Here is a 12,514-nt window from a genome sequence, read left to right on the forward strand (position 1 = left end):
CTCTGCCTCTCCAAGGTGGGCCTCTGCCTCTCCAAGGCAAAGCACAGCTTTAAGCCCAGAGACCACATGGCATCCGTTTGAGCTTCCACTTAAGCTGTGAAGGCTGTGAACCTGGACTCTTGTTGTGAGGGCCCGGCTGCAGCATTGCTGGAGGTGGCCACACTCTCCAAGGTAGACTACAGAGTGCTGATGCCAAACGAGCTGACACCACACAGCCTGAGAGTGAACTCCTCTGCACTTTCAGCCCTGGCGGTGAAAGTCCGTGGCAGGTCTTCCAATACCTGATGATACTGCTTGTGTGAAGCAAGCAGTTGCTGGGCCCCTGAAGTCCTCATCTCTGTCTGCCTCAGCAACGCTTGGAGAGGACCCCGCCCTCTGACAAGCTGTCTCCTGGGCTGTCCCTGCCACCAGTACCTACTGCTCTCGCTAGTGCTAGGTGTTTCACCACATGCAGACTGCTCTACCTCACTCTCTAACCCAGTGTAGTCCAATAGAAATTGCTGACTAGCCAGAGGCATAGCTACTGCGTCACTGTTTTAGTCACACATACTAATTTTAGTAGAAAACGCCTTACGTGCAATTCAGGTAAGTGTACTTCACATCCGCGCACCACTCGGGAGGTCCCGTGCAGGCTGCTCACCAGCTGCTGTCGCTGGGGGATACCGCATGTGCGCGGCCTCGCAGCACATTTAAAGGGACCGTGCACTTAGACCGCAAATTAGAGGGAATTCTGCTTCACGTGTGCATTTACTTTGCAAACATCACCCATCATACAGTGCCAAAACCTTGCAATCTTTCTTATTCAGCAATGTTTAGAATTCTGGCATGAATTGATCGGACACGGCATGTCTGAGTGCAGCTTCTAGGTTTTTGTCCAGCGGTTGTGAGCAATAGTTTGACTTCATCAGAGCGATTGCTGAGAGTGTTGACTGGATCGGGACGCGCCAGACGTGCCCCTGCTTTCCATCCAGATGGTGGTTGGATGCTGCTTTCCCTTTGCCATGACGTGCCTTGTTGGAGCTTCTCGTTATAAGAACATAAGAAGTAGGAGCAGGAGTAGGCCATACGGCCCCTCGGGCCTGCTCCGCCATTCAATAGGATCATGGCTGATCCGAACCTTGACTCACGTCCACTTCCCTGCCCGCTCCCCGTAACCCCTAATTCCCTTATCAGCTAGGAAACTGTCTATCTCCGTTTTAAATTTATTTAATGTCGCAGCTTCCACAGCTCTGAGGTAGCAAATTCCATAGATTTACTACCCTCTGAGTGAAGAAGTTTTTCCTCATCTCAGTTTTGAAAGGGCAGCCCCTTATTCTAAGATTATGCCCCCTAGTTCTAGTCTCACCCATCAGTGGAAACATCCTCCCCGCATCCACCCAATCAAGCCCCCTCACAATCTTATGTTTCGATAAGATCGCCTCTCTTTCTTCCGAATTCCAATGAGTAGAGGCCCAACCTACTCAACCTTTCCTCATAAGTCAACCCCCTCATCTCCGGAATCAACCGAGTGAACCTTCTCTGAACTGCCTCGAGAGCAAGTATATCTTTTCTTAAATATGGAAACCAAAACTGTACGCAGTATTCCAGGTGTGGCCTCACCAGTACCCTGTTTAACTGAAGCAAGACTTCCCTGCTTTTATACTCCATCCCCCTTGCAATAAAAGCCAAGATTCCATTGGCCTTCCTGATCACCTGCTGCACCTGCATACTAACCTTCTGTGTTTCATGCACCAGGACCCCCAGATCCCTTTGTACTGTAGCACTTTGCAGTTTCTCTCCATTTAGATAATAACTTGCTCTTTGATTTTTTCTGCCAAAGTGCATAACCTCACACTTTCCAACATTATATTCCATCTGCCAAATTTCTGCCCACTCACTTAGCCTGTCTATGTCCTTTTGCAGGTTTTTTATGTCCTCCTCACTCACTGCTTTCCCTCCCATCTTTGTATCGTCGGCAAACTTGGATATGTTGCACTTGGTCCCCTCCTCCAAATCGTTAATATGGATTGTAAAGTTTGTTGGTTAGCTTGCTTGCTTCTGCCAGCTTGGAGCGATTATTCCGATTGGTTGCATTGACCACAATGACAGCTACCCTCCCCATACAGCGTTGCTGGTGTTTCCATGGTGCTGAGGTCCGGTGTTTTCACTCCTGTTACACATAATTTTAGAGGATAACCAACAAACAGTAACCAAGGCAGCAAAGCACACACAACGATCAAAAAACCCTCGCAGAATCTGCTTTTCATCTTACTATTTCACCAACAAATGCACAAAATGGTTGCAGTACACATGCATACACTGTGCAAATACTGCTCCGTTTTTATTTACTAAGTAGAAATGCAATTAACCACATCTGAATTGGTCATTAACCACATGTGGCTAGTGGCTAATGTATTGGCCAACACTGCTGTAACTCAGCTGGAAGTGTCAGTCTTTGTGCTGGTGTTTGGGAGTGATGGGAGTGCGTGTCGCTGCTTCCTGAGAGGGATTTTCCTCCTTTTGAGATGTCTTCTTCAGGTCTCTTGCTATTGCTAAGGATGCAGAGGAAAGAGAAATTGGACTGCAGCGGTTCAAGAAGGCGGCTCACCACCACCTTCTCGAGGGCAACTAGGGATGGGCAATAAATGCTGGCGTTACCAGTGACGTCCACATCCCATAAGCGAATAAAAAATGTTTTTAACAAAGGGACAAGACTGGCCTGGAGTTAAAATTGGCCACCAAATGCCAAACATTAGGTAACCTACCTCTAATCTGTGGAGTTATGGAGAGTCTAGAACTATGGGGCACAGTCTCGGGATAAGTTGTCGGCCATTTAGGGCTGAGATGAGGAGAAACCTCTCCATTCAGAGGGCTGTGAATCTTTGGAATTCTCTACCCCAGGGGGCTGTGGAGGCTCAGTCGTTGAGTATATTCAAGGCTGAGAGCAATAGATTTTTGAATACTAAGGGAATCGAGGGCTATGGGGATCGGGCGGGAAAGTGGAGATGAGGTGGAAGATCAGCCACGATCTTATTGAATGGCGGAGCAGGCTCGAGGAGCCTTATGAATTACTCCTGCACCTACTTATGTTCCTATGAACAGCTTGGAGGGCTCCCAGCACTTATTTTATATGGACGTTCAACAAATTGGTCACAACGACTTAATCTCCTCTTGGAATCAGAAGTTGAATGTTGGGTACGTTCAGGCTTAGTGCCACTTCCACAGATCTCGCATGCTGCCAGTGAAGGGCCAGTCTCTGAGCGTGGTTTTGGGAATTGGCCCTTTAATAGTACCAATAGTAGTTAGGTAATGCTCCAGGAATGTCAGTGTAAGTAAAATGTTACTTTTTGTAACACTGCTATTTAAAATATACCTTCGGTAGGAAGTAAACTGTATTAAAAGCAATGGCACTGAATTGAATTGATCAAGAACAATTCCAATCATATTTTATAAAATATAAATTATTTAATATTTCAATAATTTTTAAAACGAATCTGCTTTTGGTCATTTTTAATTGTTTACTGTGGAAAATATTTCATTCCAGTTTATTTTTTTTCCAGGCAATGATATTGTTGAATGGCTTGTTCAAAACTTTTCTATATCTGAAGAAGGTAAGTGAAAGCTGCTTTTATCAATTCAATTCATCATTTTGAGAAACATTGGACAGGAAATTGTTTCTTTAGGCTGAATGTAAACTATTGTTGTTTTAACTTCCGTGATTTCATGTTTGTTAAAAGAACTGGTAATACTGCTAAACATTACTGGTCTCAAAATGACACTTTATTGGCGCTGTCCCACTGGCAGTGCTTACTGGTGCACTGTGCTGTGCCAAGCAATGGTAAAATGTAGGCCTGTAGCTGAAAGTTCCCCTTCTAATGAGTTTCTGGTCTCAGTTAGACCATGGAAGGGAGGCTTTGAGTGCAGGTGAGCTACTTGCCCACGAGAAGGGAAAGAAAGCTGGAGACCTTGTATGCTGCTCGTCAGAGATATTGCAATAGAGAGTAGTGCATGTAGTGGGGGGCACAAAAATCTAACAAGACAAAAGCCAGATGGATGTGCAATTTTAAATATATATAAAAGTGTTATTTTCCTGTGAAGCATTATAAGAAAGTTAGTTTTCTCTAATGTCTCAGGCTGTTGATTTGTATAGTTTATGCAATAACTGTACAGATAAATCCGTGCTCATTTCCTTCATCCATCCTCTTTCTGTTATAATTAACAACATTTTGTACATTGTCTATTAGTAAATTATGGCCCTGAATGTCCTCAGACTTTCTGTCCTGCGCCTCCGTAACTGTGTCGGAAGCTATGGTGCTGTAGCAGCTGAAAGTTGGAGGAGATTCAGGGTCAATGTGTTGGTAAATTCACAGTGAGAGTTAATATAACGCACTTAACTTGTTACCTTGTCACTTTAAAGCTTGCATCTGTGGTCAGTAGAGCCATTTGCAATGTTGATAAGATTTTACACTGAAGAAGCGTAAAACATGCTGATAATCAAAATGGCTTAGAAACCTCCTGCAGAAAGCTGGCAGTTGCTAATTACTATGGAGTGTTTTGGCTCCACTTGAATTTTAATCGTTCTCACTTTGCGGGTGACCATATTAAATAGAGCAATCAATGATTTGAAGGCTGACGGAGTGAAAACATTATTTTAAGGAATTAGTGTTTCAGGATTCACCAAATCGCTTGTGTATGTCTGTGGCTATACACTTACAAGGGATGCTGGGAGTTATAATGGGCCGGATTTTGCTGGTCAATTTATACATTAATAATGCCATGCGTCGTTAACACGCCATTATTTTTCCAATATGATCCAGCCCAATATTTTTGAAGCTTCTACTTGCTTGCACAAGTGTGCACATGTAGTAATATTATTAGGGACACAAGGTCATATTTTCCTCTGTTCACTAATTGTAGTGAAATGGTAAAAGTGCAAAAACATTGGCACATTACGAGTAGAAAGCACGAATGGACTATTCGACCATAGTTAGTGCTGCCCCAAGAATTGCTCCGAAGCAAAACTAGACACGATAAAATTAGCAAAGAAGTCCAGCTTTTCAGCAGTTCAGCAAACACTGGGATGATGAGAGTGTGGGACTTGATGCGGGTTAGAATATAGGCAGCAGAGTTTTGGATGAGCTCGTGTATGGAGTGTGGAAGATAAGAATCAGGAGAGCATTGGAATAGTCGAGTCGGGAAGTAACAAAAGTATGGATGAGGATTTCAGCAGCAAGTGGGTGGAGACGGCGATATTACGGAGGTGGAAGTAGTTGGTCTTTGTGATGGAGAAGATATGGGGTCACAAGCTCCAGGGTCAAATAGGATGCCGAGCTTGGGAACAGTCCAGTTCAGTCTGAGACGGTGGCTAGGGAGATAGAATTGGTGCCGGGGGCCAAAGACGATGGCTTCGGTCTTCCCAAGGTTTAATTGGAGGAAATTGCAGTTCATCCAGGACTGGATGTCGAACAAGCAGTCTGACAAAACCGAGGCAGTGGAGATGTCTAGATCGATGGTGGAGAGGTAAAGCTTGATGTTGTCAGCATACATTTGGAACCTGATGTCATGTCTTCAGATGATGTCGCCGAGGGGCAGCATGTAGATGAGAAATGGGATGGGGCCAAATAACATTCCCTCTAAGCTGCGCGGCCGGCTTTTTGTATGCGCGAAACTGTAAATGGGCTGGGCAGCCTATTAAAGGGGCCGCGCACCCAAAAAATAATTAGGGGGGAACATTGGAGCCAAGTATAGATCCTTAGGGGACTTCAAAGGTAACAGTGCGGGGACTGGAAGAGAAGAGTGGCACCAGGCGAGGGCAGTCCCACTCAACTGGATAACGATGAACAGGCGTTGGATCTCTGCCCATGAGGTGCTCAGTTGATTCTTTCTCATGCTTACCACTGATGTCTCATTGTACAAAATTGTCCCTTAAAAAAGTGCGTGCACCTGCCTTGTGTTAGTGGTTGGAATAAACGATAAAAAAAAGGTTTGACTTTTTTCAAACAAAATGTAGCTCACTGAGACTATGGGGTGAATTTCCGTCGGGTTCTCCTGCTTGTCCACTGTAACTTTAGCGGAAGAGCCACAGAAACTCCAGAAAAATTGCATCTTCTGCCGAAATTACAGGAGAGGAGCAGAACTCCTGTGGAAATTCAGCCCTTACCTTTCCTGTACTTTTATTTTTACACTCTTTGCTTGTCAGTTTACTCTTTCTCCTGCCTGCCATTCTTTATCTTTTTTCATTTTTTTCCATCAATTTTTCCTTCCCATTGTTAATGCGTTGACTCCTTGCTTGGGGCATGGTTCCCCAGGCACCTGTAAACCTTCAGTACTTCACCCTGGTGAGTATTATTTGTATGTGATTCGACTGCAAAGGTATTACAGTTCCGTTTGAATTTGTCTGGAGCAGGAACCCTGATTGATTTCCCCCCCCTTCACCCACCATAACCCAGGGGCACTGAGGCCAACTGTGGCATCTCTCCTCCTGCCCTGACAGAAAACACTAACTCACTACAGACTGGGGATCAAACCTAGGGTTCAGCTACTCCTCAATTGAGCCATCTTATTGTCATTTTCATTTGGTGGTTGTGACTTCTGTCCCTTTTTCCAGCTCTTGCCTCCCTTTCTCCCTCTTGTCTCCAATTCTCTGTCAGTGAGACCAAGTATATAGTTGTCAGGGCGAGCATTGCAATATACCTCAGAGGATCTCCAGAATAACTGGTGTGCTACATAATGCTGTAATAGATAGGGGCCTCACCTTGGAAGATGGTGAGGAACTGCCACCAGCTTTAGCAGGAGGAGGAGGTTGCTGCCTTGCTACTGTAGTGTATGTACCTTGAAGAAGGAACTATATTCTGCAGCCCCTGTATACTGCAGTACCAGTAGTGACCACCCCTGTATATAAGCCTGTGTAGTAACTTTGTATAGTAGTTCCAGTTTTGTCTCCATTCAGTAAGCTCCTGTTATAACCAACTTCTGCAGTCCATGTCTCAATTACACATGGACATTACATTGGCGACGAACAGATCCGAACTTACCTACAGTTCTGCACCACCTCACGGGGATCCATCCCTGAAGCGAAGTTATTGGAGGCCGAAGCCAGAAGGAAGGAATCCAAAAAGAAAGGAAAAAGAAAAAAAAAAAAGACAGAGGAAACGGGCGTCGACCGTGGGCAACCGCCCTCTGATTCATCGAATTCGAAGATTTCCAGGAGAGGCTGTTGAGTGCTGGGCTTGGTTATCCAGTCTATGGTGTTCCAGCTAATCGGGCTGGTGGCAGGTAGTAAACTGATCCTTCCTGGGCTGTGGCGGGCTAGAGCTCGATCGGGTGGCTTTTCAACGGGGCCGAGCAGCGTTGTCGGGAAAGAGGAGAGAGAGAGAGAGGGTGGAGCACACAGGGTGCGGCCGGTGCTACGAAGCCGGGCAGCGTACAGACCCGAGAAGAGGGAGGAAAGTGTCCCATAGGGTCTGCTCTGACGCCGGGAACAGTAATTAAAATAAAGGAAAAAGAAGTTAGAAGCGCAGAAAGCCGCGAGGAGCTGCAGTTTGCCACGGGGACCGCGGAGAGCGGCGTTGGCAGCAGCGCGGGGGGGAAGCGCGCGAAGACCATAGGGCGTCGCCATCAAGGCGCTGGCAGCAGCAGAAAAGACAGAAAGCGCGGGAGGCGCCATCTTAATCCAACGGGGAAGAAGGCAAAGCGCGGGAGGTGCCATTTTGTTCAATCGGGGAAGAAGGCAAAGCGCGGGAGGCGCCATCTTAGATCTCCAAGATGCCGAAGACTGGCAATATCACTGCCTTCGATAATGAAGTAGAAGACTGGACCACATATGTGGAAAGAGTCGGAAGTATATTGCAAGGCAAATGAAGTAGCCGATGAGAAAAAGGCATCGGTACTACTAAACTTAATGGGCGCAAGAACGTACGGCCTATTGCGGAACCTGATCACTCCAGTCAAACCGATGGGGAAGGGTTTTAACGAAATTGTTGATATCCTACAGGGACACCTAAATCCTACACCGCTGCTGATAGTAGAAAGATTTAAATTCCACAGGAGAAATCAGCATAAAGATGAGAGCAATGCTGATTACCTTACGGAACTACGCAAGCTATCAAAGCACTGCCAGTTCGGAGCAGGACTGGCAGATACCCTACGGGACAAATTTGTCTGTGGACTCCTGAGTGAAGGAACCCAGAAGAGGTCACTCTCGGAGAAAGAGCTGACACTAGATAAGGCTTTCAGCGTGGCAGTATCGTACGAAGCAGCAGCAAGGGGAGCTGTGGAAATACAGCAAAAGCCACAGGAATACAGCACCCATGAAATGACACGGGGATTTGAAAAATGTTATCGCTGCGGCAGAACAACCCATGACCAGAAGGACTGCTGGTTCAAGGACAAAATATGCAGGCAATGCGGAAAGATGGGACACATTGCACGAGTTTGCAGGTCCGGGAAGAAGACTAACGACAACAAAAAGACTGCTAAGGAAAAGTACAGGGAAGTACAAAAGATGACGGACAGTAGTTCCGAAGACCAGAAGAGCGATAGTGAATCCGGAAACAAGAGACTAAGCTGTCTCAAACTACACAACATAATTGCAAAAGAGGATCACCGAACCATTTGATCACCCTCACGATAGCAGGGTCCCAAGTCAAAATGGAATTGGATGCAGGATCAGCCCTGACCATCATGAATCGACGAGACTACGAGCGGCTATTCTCACACATACCCTTGAAAGACACATCCATTGTCTTGAAGACATATATGGGGCAGAAAGTATACCCCAGAGGGAAAATAAGGGTGCCTGTCAAATGCAACGGCAAGGAAATACAGAAATTGTACCTGTACATACTGCAAGATGGTGGACCACCGTTATTGGGACGGGAATGGATCAGAAAGATAAGTTTAGACTGGCACTCCATTCAGGCTGTGGCTGTTAAAAAGGATGACGACATCACACCTGGGCGATTGTCAAAAATCTTAGCTAACGCTAAAGAGGTATTTCAACAGGGACTGGGAACTCTTAAAGGTGTAACCGCCTCGATAAAAATAGAAGAGAATGCAATTCTCAAGTTTTTCAAAGCAAGACCGGTACCGTATGCAATTCGCCCAGCCGTCGAGGCAGAGCTGGAGAATCTGGAGAATGCAGGCGTGTTATCTAAGGTAGACTGGAGCGAGTGGGCGACACCCATCGTTCCTGTCATGAAGAAAACTTTAAACAATAAGTCTGAGGAGCCAAGGAAGGTTCGCATCTGTGGGGACTTCAAGGTGACTGTGAGCCCAGTCCTTCACACAGTACAGTATCCTCTTCCAAGGATAGAAGATATTTTCGCCTCACTTTCTGGAGGGAAACGTTTTACAAAAATTGACCTAGCACAAGCATATTTGCAGATGGAGGTTGAAGAATCCTCTAGGAAATATCTCACGATAAACACTCTCAAATGTCTTTACCAGTATAATCGACTGGTATTCGGAGTTGCATCAGCTCCGGCTATATGGCAAAGAGCGATGGAACAAGTCCTGCAAGGGATTCCGGGGACTCAGTGTTACTTGGACGACATCCTAGTGACAGGTGAAAATGACAGTGAACACCTTGTCAACCTAGAGCAGGTGCTCACTAGACTAAGAGAACATGGGCTACGAGCCGATCGCCCCAAGTGCGAGTTTTTTCCAGAAACAAATATCGTATTGTGGCCACGTGATTGATGAAGAGGGGTTACATAAGTCCCCTGACAAAATTGAAGCGGTAGTTAAGGCTCCAGCGCCTGAAAATGTGTCGCAACTGAGGTCATTCCTCAGATTGGTGAATTACTACCATAAGTTTTTGCCGAATTTGTCCACAATTCTGCATCCACTGAACGCCCTGCTACAAACTGGAGTAGCATGGAAATGGAGCGATGAATGTAAACGGGCCTTTCAGAATTGTAAAGGCCTGATCACTTCAAGAGAAGTATTGGCTCACTACAACCCATCACTACCGATAAGACTGGCGTGTGATGCGTCTCCCTACGGCGTTGGAGCGGTACTCTCACATAAATCCCTTGATGGTTCAGAGAGGCCGATAGCTTTTGCGCCACGCTCGTTAACTGCAGCCGAGCGTAACTACGCCCAGATTGTCAGCCTGGTGTGGCGGGTGAAGAAGTTCAATCACTACCTGCACGGACCGAAATTTACTCTACTAACTGATCATCAACCTCTTGTCTCCATTTTCAACCCTAAGAAGGGCGTCCCGATAATGACAGCACAACGGCTCCAGACGTGGTCCCTTTTCCTAGGGGCACACCAATATGACATCGAGTACAAAGGAACTAAACAGCATGAGAATGCTGATGGATTGTCGCGCCTACCGTTGCCGACGGTGGAAGAAGCACCTGCAGTGGATCCTGTGGAGATATTCCACTCGACCATAGTCGAATGTCTACCTGTGACGAATGCAAACATAGAAAAGGAAACACGAAATGACCCGACACACTCCAGGGTCTATGATTTAACGGTGAAGGGATGGCCAGCACATGGTGAACCACTGTTGCCAGCATTCTCGCCGAGAAGGGAACAGCTGTCAGTGTGCAGAGGAACCTTGATGTGTGGATCCAGAGTAGTAATTCCACCCAAATTAAAGGATAGAGTGCTCAATGAGCTTCATGAGGGTCATCTGGGAGGGGTAAAAATGAAGAACTTAGCCAGAGCGTTTGTGTGGTGGCCGGGAATCGATAGAGAAATCGAAGAGATGACCAAGAGCTGTACAGGATGCCAGAAGGTCCAAAACGCCCCACCACAAGCCCCTCTACATCCATGGGAGTGGCCCTCATCTCCATGGCAAAGGGTACACATTGATTTTGCTGGTCCATTTATGGACTCGATGTTTTTAATTGCGGTGGATGCACATTCAAAGTGGCCAGAGGTAATAAAAATGTCCTCAACCACCACAGAAAAATCTATCACAGTCTTACGAACCATATTCGCCAGAAATGGGCTGCCTGAACAGATTTGCTCCGACAATGGACCACAGTTTGTGTCTGAAGAGTTCCGGAGGTTCTTAAAGAACAATGGTGTTAAGCATTACACATCCGCCCCATATCATCCAGCCACCAATGGATTGGCTGAGAGGTTTGTTCAAACATTCAAGAAGGCTATCAAGGCAATGTGTAATGAAGACATACCCCTACAACACAAGGTGGATAACTTCTTGTTTGCCTACCGGAATGCGACACATGCGGTTACCAACCAAACTCCAGCCATGATGTTCTTCAATCGAAGACTAAGATGCCGCTTGGATTTGGTTAAGCCAAACATCAGAAGAGATGTGGAGAACAGGCAGTTTCAGAATATGAATGAGAGGCCAACCAGGAGTTTCAAGATAGGTCAACCAGTTTTGGCCCGGGACTACCGCACAGAGAAATGGCAGCCAGGAACGATCTGCACACGGCAAGGACCTCTAATGTATACCGTGGACGTTGGAGAGAGCATTGTAAGACGCCATGCTGACCAGATTCTAGAGTCACTGGAAAACGTCAAATCTACACCACGATCCTATACACCTGGTGATGAAACCGAAGTACCAATTGCATCTACCTCAGAATCGGTGATATTGGAAGCAGACGAACCAAACAACGACGTTGATCCCGAATCAACTTTGCCAGAAGAACCTGATACCCCAAAGAGGCGTTATCCGGACAGAATCAGGAAGCCTCCTCAAAGACTGAATTTATAATTGATTAACTTCAGCTAATGTATATAGCAACTGTAATTGTAAATATGTTATTTAATTATTAATCGAATGTTATGTACTGTTTAGCTAAAAGGGGAGGAATTGTAGTGTATGTACCTTGAAGAAGGAACTATATTCTGCCGCCCCTGTATACTGCAGTACCAGTAGTGACCACCCCTGTATATAAGCCTGTGAAGTAACTTTGTATAGTAGTTCCAGTTTTGTCTCCATTCAGTAAACACCTGTTATAACCAACTCCTGCAGTCCGTGTCTCAATTACACATGGACATTACAGCTACCACCATCAAAAGGTAGGCTAATTTGTGAAGCTTTAGTTGTACAGTGTACATGCTCCGTTAAATAATCCGCAATACAAATGAACTGATTAGGACTTCCTATGCAATGTCAAATACTTGTTGTGTGATGACATTGTAATGTTGTTTCGTCACATAACTACAGAAAAGAATTGCTCAAGAGGTAAGTAATTATATATATCTTTATTTGTATAATAGTGTGCGCCATCATTTGGATATTCGTGTGGCACCACTGTGCTGACCCCTCGTGAATCGTAAAGCGCCTCTGAAACATCTAAGTGGATTCCCAATGGAAATAAAAAGTATATCAGATAGTTGAAAGCTGGAATTGGGATGACCTGTGCTTCAGATCCGGAATATCTAGCTTTTTCGTATTTGTGCTCCACCTGTAGGTTCCCTTTCACTTACCCTCACTTTCTCAGAGACAGGAGATGCCATAGAATTGGCATTGATAAAGTCTATCATCTGAATATCTGAACAGGACTTTTAACAGTGTTATATCATCAGCACCTTTGGCCCT

At 45.7% G+C, this 12,514-nt stretch overlaps 1 protein-coding gene across 1 annotated transcript in view; it reads left to right on the plus strand.

Moving 5' to 3' along the window:
• Positions 1–12,514, plus strand: part of rgs11 (regulator of G protein signaling 11) — a 270,546-nt gene that overhangs the window by 43,525 nt on the left and 214,507 nt on the right. The window contains 1 exon segment of the mRNA XM_086000849.1: positions 3,540–3,590. Coding sequence (XP_085856975.1) covers positions 3,540–3,590 — 51 coding nt within the window.

The sequence above is a fragment of the Somniosus microcephalus genome, chromosome 11 (genome assembly GCF_052327205.1).
Source record: "Somniosus microcephalus isolate GS21.2 chromosome 11, FLI_Smic_1.0, whole genome shotgun sequence".
In the NCBI taxonomy this organism is placed as follows: domain Eukaryota; kingdom Metazoa; phylum Chordata; class Chondrichthyes; order Squaliformes; family Somniosidae; genus Somniosus; species Somniosus microcephalus.